At 56.7% G+C, this 16,577-nt stretch overlaps 2 protein-coding genes across 2 annotated transcripts in view; both read left to right on the forward strand.

The window, feature by feature from the left end:
• Positions 1-417: 417 nt before the first annotated feature.
• On the forward strand, positions 418-10,043 carry CNKSR1 (connector enhancer of kinase suppressor of Ras 1). Its single transcript, XM_034647167.1, has 21 exons — positions 418-637; positions 2,532-2,689; positions 2,794-2,975; positions 3,588-3,672; positions 4,093-4,134; positions 4,213-4,317; positions 4,875-4,934; positions 5,044-5,112; positions 5,415-5,516; positions 5,598-5,668; positions 5,747-5,820; positions 5,974-6,080; positions 6,158-6,188; positions 6,561-6,733; positions 7,589-7,662; positions 7,827-7,898; positions 8,380-8,453; positions 8,609-8,670; positions 8,753-8,852; positions 8,944-9,125; positions 9,383-10,043. Exons 1-21 carry the CDS (start codon positions 586-588, stop codon positions 9,650-9,652), a joined length of 2,145 nt encoding a protein of 714 aa, XP_034503058.1. The 5' UTR covers positions 418-585; the 3' UTR covers positions 9,653-10,043.
• An 825-nt stretch (positions 10,044-10,868) lies between these two features.
• Positions 10,869-16,577, forward strand: part of CATSPER4 (cation channel sperm associated 4) — a 19,630-nt gene continuing 13,921 nt past the window's right edge. The window contains exons 1-3 of the mRNA XM_034647259.1: positions 10,869-10,968; positions 11,089-11,163; positions 11,629-11,772. Coding sequence (XP_034503150.1) covers positions 10,900-10,968; positions 11,089-11,163; positions 11,629-11,772 — 288 coding nt within the window. The 5' untranslated portion in view covers positions 10,869-10,899. The remainder of the gene's footprint in view (positions 10,969-11,088; positions 11,164-11,628; positions 11,773-16,577) is intronic.

A 16,577-nucleotide genomic window follows, 5' to 3' on the forward strand; every position in this document is an offset into this window, starting at 1 on the left:
TGTGTGCCAAAAAAGACGGAGGCTAAAAACCCCTATTCCAAAAAGTTTTAGGGCTATTAATGCAGGTACTATGCACAGCAGCCCATTTTGTAGACGAACTGACGCTGGGTGGGTAGGGGCGCGGAGCTAACAGGGCGCGGAGCTAACATGCCGCGGAGCTGATGTTTGCAGCCAGGGCTCTGGCTCCCTAACCTCTGCTTTGCGGCTGCACTCCCTGCTCACCTTTATGACTTCTTTCTTTTTTCTTTCTTTTTTTTTTTTTTTTTGGAGGAGCCTAAAGGTCAAAGTGCAGTTCGGGGCGGGATCCCGGCCCGCCCCAAGTAGCCTAGGTCGCACACCCGTGGCACCGCCTCGGGTCAGGCCTCCCAGCAGCCCAAGGACGCCTGAAGGGCGGGGCAGGAAGCGGGCAGGGGGCGGGCCGAGGGCGGTCGCAGCGCCTCACCTGGCTGTCTAAGTTGGACGCAGGTATGCCGGTGGCTCCGCCCAGCGCCCGGCCCCGGTCCCTCCCCAGGCCGCACTCCGGGAGCGGAAATTCCTGCGCGGGCGGGACCCGGCGGGAGCGGTTCCCGGCGGGCGGTCTCGGCCATGGAGCCAGTAGCGACCTGGACCCCGGGGAAGGTGGCATCTTGGCTGAGAGGTGGGCCTGGGCAGAGTCGGGCTGGAGGGGCACTGCGACGGGGAGAGGGAAAGGGGAGAAGGACGAGCCAGGTCTGCCAGTTGGTTAGTCAACAAGTAATTTATAGAGCGTCTGCCAGGTACCCGGTACTGTGCTAGGCAGAAGGATTGCCGGGATCACCCCGGGGGGCCTGAGAACTCCGAGGGGTCTCCCATCGCCCCAGCATCGCCAGGGGCTGCCAGGGTGGCGGCGGGGAGGTGGTGGTTGTGACATGAAAACCGAGGGACGGCCCTACTGCGCCCACGCCCAGTCAATCTCCTTTATCTTCCCTCCGCCCCAGGGCTCAGTGGGCTGTTTTTAAACCCATTTTTCAGAAGCGGCAACTGACGCACTGAGCCAGGAAGTGATTTGCTTGGGCTTTGGAATAGGGCCGGTCCTCCTGTCTTTTCCCTTCTCCTCACCTTGAGATTCCCAGTGAGAGAAACAGAAGGCCCAGTCAGACCGAAGGGCTTGGCACAGCCCCACCCTGGGGGACTCAGGGGGAGGACGTGAGCCCTATTGGGTGGGAAACGGCCCAGACTGAAGCTAGGAGAGGGGAGGTGAGTCCCCACAGCCTTCCTGGTGGGGGAAGCTCCCAAAGGAGTGGAGGGAAACGGACGACGCTGCTGGCAGGCTCAGGGTGATCAGCCCTGGAAAAGCAGGGATTCAGGGCTGGAGTCCATTCCCAGGCTGAGTTCCAGGCCCCGCCCCTCCGCTCACCAGCTCTGCGACCAGAGGTCTGTTTCTCTATCCATAAGATGAGAAAGTCACCAATGGTCTCAGGAGGTAGACAAAATGAGACCATCATGGCAGGTGCCTAGCCTGTGTGGCTCAGTGTAGGACACTTTGGGGAGGAAGGCAGCGCAACAGGGTCACTGTACATGGCAAAGGAGCTGCTCTGGGGCTGTAGCCACGGTGTCACAGGTCCAGGAACTCCCAGTCCAGTGTTCTTGATGTCACATGGGGAATGAGGGAGAGCTATTAATGACACTCACATTCCCTGACGATGGAGCCTGCCATGGAATGGAAGGGATTCCTTCAAAGAGAGAGCAAGCTACTTAATCTCTGTTTGTACCAATTTTCCCATCTATTAAATGGGGATAACAATAGTCATTACCGTCTACATTCAGTGAGCACCAAATGTGTTAATATGTAGAAAGCCCTTAAAATTTTGCCTAGCACATAATAAGCTTTCGATAGATATTATTCCTATTTTTGGTCTGCCTTGTCTACCCTGTGCCAGGCATGGGCTAGAATTAGAGATGGACAGTTATTTATGGCCCAGAGCTTGAGGGGCAGTGGGAGCAGGAGAGCCCCCGACCCACCCTGGGGAGTTATGGAAGGCTTCCTGGAGGGAGTTAGATTAAAAAGGGGAGTAAAGGAGCTAGAACAATCCAGGCAGAAGAAATAGCCCATAGAAGACCTTGAGGCAAAAGGGCATTCCAGGAGCTACAGGGAGTTAGTGCTCTGGACCTCAAGTATTGGGTTTGAGGGGCTGTGCCGGGGATGAGGCTGGAGAGGCAGGTGGCGGCCTGATCATACAGGGCCTTGTAGATCAGGTTAAAGAGTCTGGTGATGATACGATGGCCGCTCTTACTGACTACCGTGAACCAGGGAATGGGCCAAGCGCTTGACATGCCTCGTGTCATCTGATACCCACATGATCAGAAAGTAGGTGCTTTTATTATTGCCATTTCACAGGTAAGGAAACTGAGGCACAGAGCAATTAACTTACTTGCTGAGTAGTCTCATCTGTGAAATGGGCAGAACACAGCGTGGTCCCAGGACTGTGGTTAGGAACAGATGGGAGGGAAAAGGGCTTTGTGTGAGTGAAGAAGTGGCCTAAAAGGCCACGGCACCCCTGTTCTCCCTCCAGGCCTCGATGACTCCCTGCAGGACTATTGCTTTGAGGACTGGGAGCTGTCTGGCAAGTACCTGCTGCAGCTCTGTCCCCAAAGCCTTGAGGCTCTGACCGTGTGGCCTCTGGGCCACCAGGAGCTCATCCTGGAAGGGGTGGAACAGCTCCGGGCCCTGGTGAGTGAATGGTGGCCACGCTGACTGCGGCTTCCACCCGCCTGGGGGTTGTGGATGGGGGGCTGGCCACTACCAGGAGACAGCCTGCCTTTTTTCTGGTACAGAGCTCTGGGCTACAGACAGAGAACCTTCAGAGCCTGACAGAGGGGTTGCTCGAGGGGACCTATGCTTTCCAGAGCTTGGTCCAAGGCCACCTGGAAGGCTGTGCCGAGCCCCCTGCTGATGTCCTCAGTGCAGCGGTGCGGCTGGTGCATGAGGCCCGAGTCCTCCTCTTCTGGCTCAACAGGTACCTTGGGCTCCTCCTAAGCCCCTCATTGGGCTGGCTGGTGAGGGGACCCTCCTCATCCTTGGCCTCCTCCCGGGACCTGGGAGAGAAGAACAGAGCTTGGCTGTTGCTCAGATGTCGTAGAGCTGGCAAAGAGGTTATCTGTGCAGGGGCACTGGGGTGCCTGGGTTCCCACCCACCCCCAGAGTGTAATCGTAACCGTCCTAACACTGCACAGAGAGCTTCTCCACTCCCTTCAAGTGCTGCTGCTTGTCCCGCAGGTCCCAGCTTGGGTGTCACCTCCTCTGGGAAGCCTTCCCTGTTGCAGGTTCTCAGAGCTCCCTACTGTTCACGGCGGCTGGAGTTACCTGATTATTGATGTACTCATGTGTGTAAGGCCTGTCTCCCCAGCGCCTAGGACAGGGCCTGGCACGTCTTAGGCGCTTGACAGCTAAGTCCTGTGCTGAGCTCTGTCGACATATCAGTCATCTCCTTTCCCCCAAGCAGAACCCGTCAGAGCAGCTCTTCTCTCCCCCCATGCGGCAGATGAGTAGTTGGCTTTGAGTGGTTCCAAGACCTGACTGGTCATCACAGCCCCCTAACCACTGCCCCTCCCATCCTTCCCCCTGCCAGGTACCTCTTCTCCCACTTAAACGACTTCTCGGCCTGCCAGAAGATTGGGGAGTTGTGTGGGGAGCTGGGCCAGGCCTTGCAGGAGGTAGGAGAACCAAGGGCCAGGCTTGGCCCAGGCCGTAGAGACCAAGTCAGGCTAGAGCTTTTTATAACGTGTGAATCAGCACAGGATCGTGTGTGGGGGTTGGGAAGAGGCAGGGGTAGGAAGAAAGGAGGCCTGGCCACGGGGTAAGGGGCGATGGGGGCGTGGGGTCTTCTAGCTGGCAGGGGCGGCTCAGGAAGTTTGACTCTGGGGCAAGGGTGGAGTGGGCGAGGGCATATATGGTGATTTCTGGGGCTTGGCATCAGGGGGACGAGACCTTGGAGCCAAAGCTCTGAGGCCGTGTCATTCTGGGAGGAGACCAGCATGCAGGACACAGGGAGGGACCCCAGGGAAGCCCACCCGGCCCTCGGGAAAAGGCAGTGCCCCTGCCTCAGGGAAGGCTGCTGCCCTCTCTGCTTCCAGGACAGTCCAGTGGCCGAGAAGGAGAGCAAAGTCCTGAGCATCGTGAGTGTGGGTTTGACTGAGTGGGGCGGGGGGGGGTGGCGCTGGGAGGGGGCGCAGGCTCAGCATCCCCTCCCCCAGTGCAGCCACGTGGCCGGGATCTGCCAGCACATCCTGAGCTGCAGCCCCCAGGAGCTGCTGGAGCAGAGGGCCGTGCTGGAGCGCGTGCAGCTGGACGACCTGCAGGTGAGCTCTGGCCTCGGCAGCCTGGCCTGGGCCCTGAAGTACGGTTGTCAGATCCCACAGGATCCTGTCCTGCTCTGGCTGGAAGGCCTCTTCTGTACAGCTGTGAAAGGCCCAGGGGACTTTCCTGGGGTCTTAGGTCATAAGCACTTTTCTGGTCCTGAGGGGCTTTAGCTGGTGTGGTCTCAGGTGACACATTCCACCCCTGGGACACAGACCTGGCAGGTTAGGGGACTGGGGAGAGGACACGGACTTTCTTGCTTTCATCTTTGACTCGTTGAGAACACCAGAGCCCCCAGCCCTGCCCCTGTCCTGCCCCTGCCCGCTGATCCCTTCAGGAGGGCTGCTGAGAATCTCCCATCTCATTAGTCAGCAAGCCCAGCCTCCCTCTGGCCCTTATTGGAGGAGGGGGCGGCAGGGGCCCAGAGAGGAGGGGCAGGCCCAGAGTCACATAGCAAGTTGGGCAGTGGGGACCTGGGGCCAGCTCTCCCCCCAGTTCCACCCACTGAAGAATCCTGGTCCCCCAACACCCTCAGTGACTGCAGCCTCTGCTTCGGCAGGGCCTGGAAATCCACACCACCAGTAACTGCCTGCACTTCGTGTCCCGTGTGGGCACCCAGGTGAGAACCCCACGCCCTTCTCAGCCGCCCGCCCCAAGGCCCTACCCTCCAGCTGAGCCTGCTTCAGGTCCACGGAGAGAGAACCCTGTGAGCCCCACCCCACATACAGGTCCCTGATGACTCCTGGCTGCAGATCCTGCCTGGAGACGAGATTGTCCAGGTCAATGAGCAGGTGGTGGTGAGTGAGGAGAGGGACACGGGGTTGGGGAGTGAAGGGGCTGCTGAGTAAAACCCAGGGCTGGTGGGTGGGGAGGGACCTTTGTGGAGACCAGGCTTGGGGGAGCTGCCATCCCTGAGATGAGCCAGTTCTTACGGGTCAGAGTGGCCTTGGCCGAACCAAGGTGAAGGGCTGGTGGAGGCCTCCTGGAGGAGGAGTGGCAGGAGACCGAGGGCAGGGGCTGTTGGCTTACTCCGGAGCCTCGTGGGCGACTGCATCAGCCCTGGGTCCCTGGCCTGCCCCCTGCCTCCTGCCCTGTCCAGGTGGGCTGGCCCCATAAGAACGTGGTGAGGGAGCTGCTACGGGAGCCAGCCGGGGTCAGCCTAGTGCTGAAGAAGGTCCCCTTCCCGAAGACCCCTCCACAGGTACTTGCCCTCCAGCCCTGCCCCCATCCCGCTCTCAGACCCCTGTCGTCAGCTCTGTCACCATTTCTGGTTGTTCCCCAGACCCCTCCTCAGGCCCCGGGCTCCCCACAGCTGTCGAGCCCCTCTCTGGCTTTCACCCCGCTGTCTCCCAGGTAACAGGCTCTGCCACCGGTGGGTCTGGGCGGGGGTGCCACAGGCTCGCTCATTTCACCTCCCCTTGCTCTCCCCAGGGCCCCATCCGAAGACGTCTTTGCCTTTGACCTGACTTCAAACCCAAGTCCTGCATCCAGCCCTACCTGGACAGGTAGTTTCAAAGTCCCACAAGGTGGCAGACGCCCCAGCCAAGGCATGTGGGATGCCTGGCTCTAACCTCCCCCCCCCATTCTAATGTCCTCACCCTACTGCCCAGCGTGGGGCTGGGCTCATGGACCCCCCTCTCTCTCCTCCCTCCTGACAGACGCTACCTCCCTGGACTCTGAGTCCCGGCCCATTCCTCCCACGCCCCCAGCCACACTGCCAGCAGGGGTAGTGGAGACACAGGAAGCCCCAGAACAGCCTGACAAGGTAAGATGAGGGCTCAGCAAGGAGGGTTGTGTGGCTCCGGCCCCAGACCCTTCTCTAACCGCTTATGGCCTTTTCAGAGTCCTGTTTCTGGTCGGAAGAAATCAAAAGGTAAGAGACGTACTTGACCGGGTGGGGGTCCCCTGATAGGAGCTCTTTGAAGTCTTTACACTGTTTGGCAAGACCACCCCTCCCATTTCATACACAGCCTCTCCTCAACAGCTGGGTGTGACAGACCTGTGCTTCCAGCCTGGGCCTCTCACCAGCTCTGTGACTTTGGGCTAATGGCTCATCCTCTGATCTTCCGTTTCCTCGCCTCTAAAACGGGAAGAGTCAGCCCTTCCTCAGGGAGACACCTGTAACATTTCAAGCACAGAGTATGGGTTCAGGATCAGCTGGGAATGCTGGGGGGGGGTGCAGGTGCAGGCTGGGGGGTCCAGGTGGCCTTGCCAGCCCCTAAGCACCCAGGCCGTGCTCCCGCAGGTGTGGCAACACGGCTGAGTCGCCGGCGGGTGTCATGCCGGGAGCTGGGCCAGCCTGACTGTGATGGCTGGCTGCTGCTGCGCAAGGTGCCCGGCAGCTTCATGGGCCCGCGCTGGCGCCGCTGCTGGTTTGTGCTCAAGAGACACACGCTGTACTGGTACCGCCAACCCCAGGTGAGCCCCTGCCCCCTGCTCAGCTTCGCCAGGGGGTCAGAGCCATGGTTCTTGTCCTTATCCTGCCGGCCCCTCCCTCTGTGGTCACGGGCAGGCCACAGACCTCCTGAGCCCTGTCTGTAAAACGAGGTCACTCTTGGAGAGACACGGACGGATGTGTATGTGAAAGCAGGCTGAGCAAGACATCACGGGCAGTGCAGAGTCACATCTGCTCTGCCCACCTTTCCTTCCTCTTCTGTTACTCCATCTATCCTGTTTATTCATTCAATGAACATTCAGGTGCCGGCTGCGTCCCCAGCTCTGGGCCGCGTGCTAGGGACATAGGGCAGACAGGGACAGTGTCTGCTCCTCTGGCCGGTAGCGGGGAGGGTGCATGCACGCTCAAGGACCATTTGGGGAACACATGCTATGCTGAAGGAGAAGCCCAGGGGTGGGTAGGAGCCCAGTGGAGGTGGACAGTCCAGCCCGAAGAGTCGAGAAGGCCCCCTGAGAAATCAACGCCTGGGGGTTAGTCTGATGGAAAGGAGAAAACACCAGGAAGGGAGAAGAGCGTTTGCAAAGCTCAAGGGCACGCAGCAGCTTCCAGTGGCTCTGATGACAGAACAAATGCATAAGCAGTCAGTCTTCTCTTTTTGGGACTCTTTTCCTGGATATCTTTGGCTCCCCTTTCCTGGCTCAAAGGCCCCCCCTTGGTCACACCCCCTGCCCCCACCCCAGATTCCTGCCCTGAGCTCTAGGCACGAGATTTGTGGTTGGAGAGCCCGGGAGCACTCTCCCCTGCCCACCCCAGGAGCCTGACTGGGCCTCCAGGGTAATGGGGCTGCAAGCTGACCCTCAAACTGTGACTTCCCCCAGGATGAGAAGGCTGAGGGCCTCATCAATGCTTCCAACTACAGTCTGGAAAGTGGACAGGATCAGAAGAAAAAATAGTTAAGTCCTGGAGTGTGACACACGGAGGGGGGGTGGGGCGAGAAAGGGAGAGAGAAGGAGACGTGGGGGGTGGGGGCAGCAGGTAGCTGGGATTCCCAGGGCAGCCTCGTGGGTTCTGGATGGGCACAGCCAGGCTGAGTGAGGCCGCTCTGCTCCCTGGCAGTGTTTTCCAGCTCACCCATGACGTGTACAAACCCTTCATTTTCGCTGCTGATACCCTGGAGGATCTGAGCATGTGAGTGCCACCCACCCACACCCCCCAGCTCCCACATGAGTGCTTGTGAGCCTGGCTCAGGAACCTGGATTCTGATTCCAGCTCTCTGACAGTGGCTGGTCAAGGCACTCACTTCTACAAGCCTCAGTTTCATCATCTATAAAATGGGTTAATAAGAGTTCCTACCACTCAGAAGTGCTCTGAAGGGGCGCCTGGGTGGCTCAGTCGTTAAGAGTCTGCCTTCAGCTCAGGGCGTGATCCCGGGGTCCTGGGATCGAGCCCCACATCAGGCTCCTATACTGGGAGCCTGCTTCTTCCTCTCCCACTCCCCCTGCTTGTGTTCCCTCTCTCGCTGGCTGTGTCTCTCTCTGTTAAATAAATAAATAAAATCTTAAAAAAAAAAAAAAGAAGTGCTCTGAGGATTAAGTTAGAAGAGGATGCGGGTGCAAATCGCCTGGCATACAGTAGATGAAAACTCCGAGACCCGTTTGTCCCTTCACAGGTGGGTGCGCCATCTCATTACCTGCATTTCCAAGTACCAGTCTCCGGGCCGCGCCTCCCTGCCCCGAGAGGAAGGTGGGTGTCTCACAGGGGTGGGTCCCACCAGGTCTCAGCTGAGCCTCTGTCTTTCCTGCAACTGGGGCTGAAAACTCCAAAGCCCTAGCCCACCCCCTGGCCTACCCAAACCCTGTGAAGCCTAGTGGGTTCCCCAACTGCTCCTGTTCCCCCAGACTGCTACAGTGAGACAGAAGCAGAAGACCCTGACGATGAGGCCGGGTCCCGCTCAGCCTCGGTGAGTAGGAGACTGGTGGGGAGCAGAGAGCAGCCCACAGGGCTCGGAATGATACCCACCTCTCCTTGCGCCCTGCCCGTAGCCCAGCCCAGCCCGAGTTTGGAGTCCACTCCATGGAGATACGTCACCTGCAGCCACCCCCACGCAGGGCAGCCCACAGACTTCCTTTGGCCCGCTAACAGGTGTTGTGCTGGGGTTGGGAGCTGAGCTGGAGGGCAGGGGGGCTGGGGGGGCCGGGATGGGCACATCGTCATCTGCCTCCCCCTCCCACAGACAACAGTGAAGGGGCGCTGGAAGGAATGGTGCAGGGGCTGAGGCAGGGTGGCGTGTCCCTCCTGGGCCAGCCGCAGCCCTTCACTCATGAACAATGGCGGAGCTCTTTCATGCGGCGCAACCGAGACCCCCAGCTCAATGAGCGAGTGCACCGCGTGCGTGCGCTCCAGAGCACTCTCAAGGTCAGCTGGAGGGCACTAGGTGTGGTGAAGGGCTGGGCTCTAGGCTTTTGGTTCTGGTTTCTGGCCCTGAGCTCTGGGCTCAGCTGTGGACTGGGCCAAGTTCTAGGTTCCCAGAGCCAGCCTCTCAGTGTGAGGGTCAGGGCTAGACCGGGCCAGGTGCTGGGTTCTAAGCACTGGACTCCAGAGTGAGCTCTGGACTTGGGCTCTGCCCCTCTCCCTTGGTGATCATGGCTCCTTAGCCCCTGCTCTCTTCACAGGCAAAGCTGCAGGAGCTGCAGGCCTTGGAGGAAGTGCTAGGTGACCCCGAGCTGACAGGAGAGAAGTTTCGACAGTGGAAGGAGCAGAACCAAGAGCTCTACTCAGAGGGCCTGGGGGGCTGGGGAGTCGTGCATGCTGAGGGCCACTCCCAAGTCCTGAGCTCTGACTCCAGAGAGCAATCTTCCCACCCCCTGCCCTCTGACCCTGAGGAGCAGTCCCATCTCTGCCCCCTGACCCCAGAGAGCAACCTCCGACCTCCTGACCTCTGACCCTGAGCAGTACCCTGGCTCCTGACCTCTGGCCTTGAGGACCACCTCAGCCCCCAAGCCTCTGATATGTCCAGGACAGAGCATCCCCGGGTTCTGTTCAAGGTTGGAAGTAGTGCTAGTCCACGTGTCACCCTAAGATGCCCCCCTTGGCCTACGCATCCACCATTTCTGCTCCTCTCTCCCCTGGAGTGGGGTAAAGTGAGTGAGCTCTGTGCCATCCTCTCTCTCGCCAATGAAGGAGTGGCACGCTGGGCTGAAAGAGATTCTCTCTCACCTCATCCTCCGACCTGTGGGGGCACAAACCTGTCCGCCACCATCTCTGGAACTTCTCCCTTCCCCAGACCAGTCTTACATAATTGTTCATTTCACACAAGAAACACTTTCAACAAAATAAAATCAGTTTATCTAAAATGAATCTACATGTGCCTTGACTTCCGTGTTAGAACTGGGAGTCTGCTCCCGGACGGGACAAGGATGGAAAGCTATCAGAAGCACATGAGTGTAACTAGTCTTGGTAACTAGTTAGTCTTGGTAACTAGTCGCTGGTCGGTAACTAATTTGGTAACTAGATAGTCCGGTAGCTAGTCCACCATGTGCGCAGACCAGTGGCCCGGGCCCTGTAGCTGAAGTTCTGGGCCTGTCAGGACGCCGGGCTGCTGATCCGCGGCTAGCAAGCTCTTCCACGTATGCCCATCTCTTCCCATCTCTTCCCAGCCCTTGGAGACCAGGGGGTGTTCTCCGGCCCCATCCCCAGGGCAGGGGGAGGGGGCACAAAGAGAAACAGAGGCCAGCCCTTCACTATAGATGGAGAAACACACCTTGCTTGGAAGGACGGGACGGGCAGCCCTGGAGACTGGGGTCTTGGACAATGCAGCCGGTGGGGAGGGGTACAGGTCGAGGCCAGCTGCGGGGAGGGCCTCTGAGCCAAACATCCCTCTTCTTTCCTTTCCTCCCAGTCTCACCTCCAGCTCCTGGACCCAGAGTAGGGACATGTCCCTGTGTCTCCATCCAAGCTGCACAAGAGACCTGACCTGCTCCCATCAGCCTCTGACCTCTAACCCCAGCCCAGCCCCTGAGCGTCCGTGGGGTTCCGAGGGGAGTCAGTGGGAGGAACTTTCCTTGGTATCAGGATTCCTTGGTGGAATGCACAGCTGGAGGTCACAGAGTCCTCTGTGATATCACCACGAGGGGGAGCAAGACCCCTCGGAGTGAAGTTTCTTTGACGGGTGGGAGGAGACTGAGCAGCTATGATCGGTAACCGAAACAGTGGGCGGCTGCAGTGGACCCACGCCAATATCAAACCTCTGACGGTCACGGTAGGTGGCCCCTGCCTTGGTCCACCCAAGCCGGACGTGCCAGGGAGGGGCGGGGCACAGGGCCCGGCACTGGCTCCCAGGGGCAGAGCCGCACTGATGGGCGTCTCCTCACTCTCGCAGAGGGCCTCTCACGAGCCCTACGCCCGGCCAGAGGAGCAAGTGCTCATCAACCGCCGAGACATCATGAGCACCAAGGTAAGGAGGCTGGGGCGGCCGCCCCCAGCGACCCGCGGCCCCACAGTCACCCTCAGCAGCTGTGCCCTGGGGGCAACAGGCCGCCATAATAACTCTGCCCCTTCTAGCTTCTAAACGAACGCCCCCCTGAGGACCTGCCCCATCAGTGACCCCTTCATGGTATGTTAGTACCCGCCTGGCAGTGCTCCCCACAGGAACCCCTCTATAATGACAGTTGCTCACCAGCAGAGCCCCTAAAGTTCTCCCTTGCAATGACTCCCACAAAGATTCCCCAGCAGTCACCCTCTTTCGGTGGCCGTTTAGGTAGTGACCCCTACACCAATGCCCCCATTTCATGACCCCTCCCAGGCAACTTCTCCCCCTAGAGTGGCCCTGCCCCCAGGGGCCCCCATTCACTGAGAACAACCACCAGGCAGAGGCCTCCACGGTGACACCTGCTTGAAGGAAGGTCCCCCCCCCTCCCAGGATGCCTGGGACATCCAGGAGTTCATCACTCGTATGTATGTCAAGCAGCTGCTTCTACACCCGGCCTTCCAGCTGCTGCTGGCCTTGCTGCTGGTGGTCAACGCCATCACCATTGGTCTGCGCACCAACTCCTTCCTTGGCCAGGTGGGACTCCAGCCTGACCTCTGCTCCCACTGATCTATGGGGGGGGTGCTGGGAAAGACACTTTTCTCTCTGGGTCTCAGGCTCCTCATCTGTTCATGACGATTGCACTGAATGTTCTTCAGGGGCTGTCAGCTCTGACTTTCTAGGAAATTAGAGATCAAGGAAGACTTCGTGGTGGAGGGGGCCCAGATTTGAAAAAGGCATTAGATTTGTAGAGAGATAGGGTGGGAGAAAAATGGTGTGAGCAGAGGCAGACAAATGGGTGCCTGGTGGGGGAAGGTATCCCATTTTTAATCAATAGTCACTCTGTGCCAGGGTCCAGGTATGATCACAGCAGACCCAGTTCTGTCTCAGACACAAGCACGTCATTATGGATGATGAATGTCACGGAGTACGTGGGAGTTCAAAGTAGATGTCAAACCCAATCCGTAGGGTCAGGCAAGGCTTCCTGGAGAAAAGAACGCTTCGGGTGGGAATAAAGAGTAAGTGGGAGTCAGCCAGGCAGAGAGAGGTGGGAAAGAGTGTTTGGGGGTGGAAGAAACAGCTTGTGAACAAGTTCTGTATGTCCATCTTCAAGTCCAGTATGATTTTGGTCTTATCCTTGACATTTTAAACTCCTACAAGGAATATACTACATACATGAATTGTGCTATTTGAAATCAGTATTTTAAAAATGTCCAGTGCAGTGGCTGGTGGTTTCAGAGACATGGCCAGCAGCTAGCTGGTGCAGGGTCTTTATCTTAAGGAGGATGGCCTCTATCCTATGTCATTGGGAAACCAGGGAACGGTTTCAAGCATGGAAGTAACATGACCAGACATGTGTTTTAGAAGACTTTTAACACTCACTCCCACAGGGTTGGACCACAGAAGGGAGGGTGCTGGGAATGGGAAAAGATAGATCAGGCCGACTGTGTTGTGATGTTCAGTGAAAGATGATGGGGCTTGAACCGGGGCAAGGGCCATGGGTAAAAGAGGTCCCATGCATCTGAAGCTCTCTAGGAGTCAAATCCATGGGCCTTCCTGATTGCTTGCTTGCTTGCTTGCTTTTTTAAGATTTATTTATTTGAGAGAAAGAGAGAGAGACAGAGCAAGCAGGGGGAGGGGGCAGAGGGAGAGAGAGACAAACATTGACTCTCCACTGCGCCGGAAGCCCCATCTCAGGCTTCCTGAGATCATGACCTAAGCCGAAATCAAGAGTCAGACGCTTAGGGGCGCCTGGGTGGCTCAGTCGTTAAGCGTCTGCCTTCGGCTCAGGTCGTGATCCTGGCATTCTGGGATCGAGCCCCACATCGGGCTCCTCTGCTGGGAGCCTGCTTCTTCCTCTCCCACTCCCCCTGCTTGTGTTGCCTCTCTCACTGGCTGTCTCTCTCTCTCTGTCAAATAAATAAAAAAAAATCTAAAAAAAAAAAGAGTCAGACGCTTAACCGACTGAGTCACCTAGGTGCCCCCCTGATCGCTTTTCTTTACAACAAACGGTGAGCACTTAATATGTGCTACCCTGTCTAACATACCTCATCCTCTCACGCATGTAGAGAAAGAGAAAGCAAGGAGTCACATTTCTGGCTTGAGCAACTGTGTGGGGACAATGCTGTTTGTTGGGATGTGGGGACACAGGACAGTGAGCAGGTTTGGGGAGGATGCTGAGGTCAGTTTGAGTTGAGTAGTGTAGTAGTTGGAGGTGCTGGGGCAATATCCGCACAGAGATGTCTAGGGAGAGGGTAGAGGTCAACTCTGAAACCCTGCCAAGAGGTCGGGGGTAGAGATGGCAACATGAGGGTTGACAGCATCTGGGTGGATGGTTGCCAAAGCTAAAGGAGGAGATGATGCCGCTGGGAGAGAGGGTGTCCAGTGAGGAAGGAAGAACACCGGGACAGAGCTCTGAGGGGAGACTCCCAGTGAAGGACAGAGAATGGTGGCAGCTGCACAGAAGGAGACTGAGGAGGGGTAGTCAGTGGGAGGACCCGAACATGCTGTCAAGAAGGGGATGCAGGGCCAGAAGAGGCGAGAGAGGAGGCCAGAGAAGGATCGCGGAGCATCCCTTGGGTTTAGTTCTTGTGGCCTTGACAAGAGGGGTGGAAGTGTGGTAGAGGCAGAACCCCAAGAGCCAAGATGGCCGAATGAGTGGAATGCAGGCAGCGTCCCCCCCTCACAGATCGTGAGATTGGTTCAGACTGCAGATACCAGCACTCTCAGAATGAAGTAGAATGAAAAAGAATGAAATAGAAGAGAGGGAGGGTGTATGTGTATGTAAGAGAGGGAGGGAGGGTGGGGGCAGGAGAGAGACAGACTACTGGGAAATATAAAACACATCAATCTTACCATGGGTCCTGGTCAAAAACGCTAAAAGCCCTGGTAGAGGATATGTGTCCATAAAGGTCAGATCCTAGAGGCCTATGAATGCCAGACTGGTTTTGAACCTTGCCCTGCAGGCCATTGGGAGCCATGGTAGGCTTGTGCGTAGAGGAGGCAACTCTGATTTAGCCATAGACGCTCATGACTTGGAGGAGGCAGGAGGACTATTTATGAAGCTCTCGCGGTAAATAGTGAGGAGAGCTGTTGCCTCCCAGGGCCAGCAGGATGGAGCTGAGGGGACAGATGACGGGAAAGAAAGTTCTTCCTTATCGTAGACAGACACCCTTGGCCTGTGATGCCCTCTGGGAATTTGGAAGAGGTAGGGAGCCCATGACCTTAACATCCCATTCCGGGTTTAAGCAGCTCTGCCCAGCCTCTCATTGGCCAGTGGATACGGGTGATGACAAGGTGTGGGGACCAGGAGGCCTCTGTGTGGCAGTGAGCCTTGAGGCATTGAGTCTGTTGGCCATGGAAGTGAAGGGAGGAGTCCTTACAAGACTTTGGGAACTGCCAGGTGGCAGTCGGGAAGGCTGGGAGCTGTTAATGGGGTCACAAACCATAGTAGGGTCACAGCTTCGTGAGAGATTGGGGGAAAATGAGTTGGATTTTGAAAAGAATTCAAGCTCATCAAGTCATCCGTCCATCCATCCAGCAGTCAGTCCACCCAGGGAAATGGACCCATGAGGGTCGGGGATATGCAGGAGTCGTGTCAGGCCTTGCCTCGGGACTGGGGAGCTCAAGCAGCAGGAGTAGTTGGGACAACCAGAGAAGGACGCGTGGGACTCAGTGTCCAGTGTCCGCCATCTCAGGGGCCAGGGCCTTTCTTCCCAATCCTGGAGCCCGTTCTGCCTCTCCCTAACCCCTCTTCTTCATGCATCCCTACTCTAGAGGTTAGGAGCAAAGGTTTACAGTTGGAAAACAGTCTTTATTGCTAACTGTCTGACCTTGGGCACCCCTCCGATTCCTCCTCTGTGAGATGGGAATAAAACCTACTTTGTAGGACGGTGGTGATGCTGACAGGAATGGCACATGCAAATGGAAAATGTACTCTAAAGGGAGCTGCAAAGATGCTGAGGAAGAGGAACAGCAGGAATGTGGGCCTTCCTTCCCCCGCAGACGCCCCCTGTCCCTGACCTCAGCCAGGCTCTTCGCCACTGACCTCTCGGCCCCTCTTTTTTTCTCTGTCTTCCATGTAGCAACACTATGAGTTGTTCTCTACCATAGATGACATTGTGCTGACCATCCTTATCTGTGGAGCTTCTCCTCGGCTGGTTAAATGGCTTCTGGATTTTCTGGAAGGTGAGATCCTGGGCCCTCCCTGCCATTGCCCCAACTCCTCCGTAGGAACTGCACCCCACCCCTGTGCTTCTGGCCCAACAAGCTGAGAATGTGTGTGTGTGTGTGTGTGTGTGTGTGTGTGTGTGTGTGTGTGAGAGAGAGAGAGAGAGAGAGAGAGAGAAAGAGAGAGAGACATGGAGAGAGCGAGACTGACTACTTCTGAGATGTCCGTGATGCAGCAGAAAATAATTTGTCCTAGGAGTACGGCTTCCCTGGTTTCCTCCCTGGGTTAGCCTTCCCTAGTTCCGTGATCTTGGGAAAACCTTGACTTCCTTGCCTAAGAAATGGCTTTGAGAGTCTCCACCTTAATTGACAGGGTTCAAGAGCAGAGGTCAGCAAACTTTCTGTAAAGGGCAGGATAAATATTTTAAGCTCTGTGGGCCATACAGTCTCTGTTACACCCACCTCTGCCTCGGGGCACAAAAACTCCACAGACAGACAAACAGCGTGACTGTGTTCCCAGAACGCTTTGTTCATGGACACGGAAATTTGAACTTCATACAATTTTCACATATCACAAAATGTTGTTCTTTTGATGTTGCCCCCTAACCATTTAAAAATATAAAAACTATGCTTAGCCTTCTTAGCCTGAGGGTCTTACAAAAAAAAAGGGCAGCTGGCCAGGTTTGACCCGCAGGTTATAGCTTGTGACCCCTGCCGGGGAGAGTGTCCCAGAGCTGTCCAGGTAGGAAACGGTCTTAATGCCATATTAAATGAGATGAAGACTCAAACTTTGTTGTGGTGGTGTTTTTTTTTTTTTAAGATTTTATTTATTTATTTGACAGAGAGAGAGAGAGAGACAGCCAGCGAGAGAGGTAACACAAGCAGGGGGAGTGGGAGAGGAAGAAGCAGGCTCCCGGCAGAACAGGGAGCCGATTCCAGAACGCTGGGATCACGTCCTGAGCCGAAGGCAGACGCTTAACGCTTAACGAGTGCGCCACCCAGGCGCACCTTCAAGCTTTGTTTCAATAGACCTTCTGTAGTCAAGTGATTTCTAAAGTCAAGGGATTTATTTTGCCTTTGGGCATGTTTGAGACAAGGCTTGAAACAAACCTAACAGGGGGCACCTAGGTGGCTCAGTTGGTAAAGCGTCTGCCTTTGGCTCGGGTCCTGAT

This window comes from Ailuropoda melanoleuca, chromosome 2 (genome assembly GCF_002007445.2).
Source record: "Ailuropoda melanoleuca isolate Jingjing chromosome 2, ASM200744v2, whole genome shotgun sequence".
NCBI lineage: Eukaryota > Metazoa > Chordata > Mammalia > Carnivora > Ursidae > Ailuropoda > Ailuropoda melanoleuca.

Coding starts and splice junctions, on each gene's coding strand:
- CNKSR1 (XM_034647167.1), top strand. CDS start 586: ATGGAGCCAGTAGCGACCTGGACCCCGGGGAAGGTGGCATCTTGGCTG. Junction 5,669..5,746: donor TTCACCCCGCTGTCTCCCAG/GTAACAGGCTCT, acceptor TGCTCTCCCCAG/GGCCCCATCCGAAGACGTCT. Junction 6,081..6,157: donor CCCCAGAACAGCCTGACAAG/GTAAGATGAGGG, acceptor TGGCCTTTTCAG/AGTCCTGTTTCTGGTCGGAA.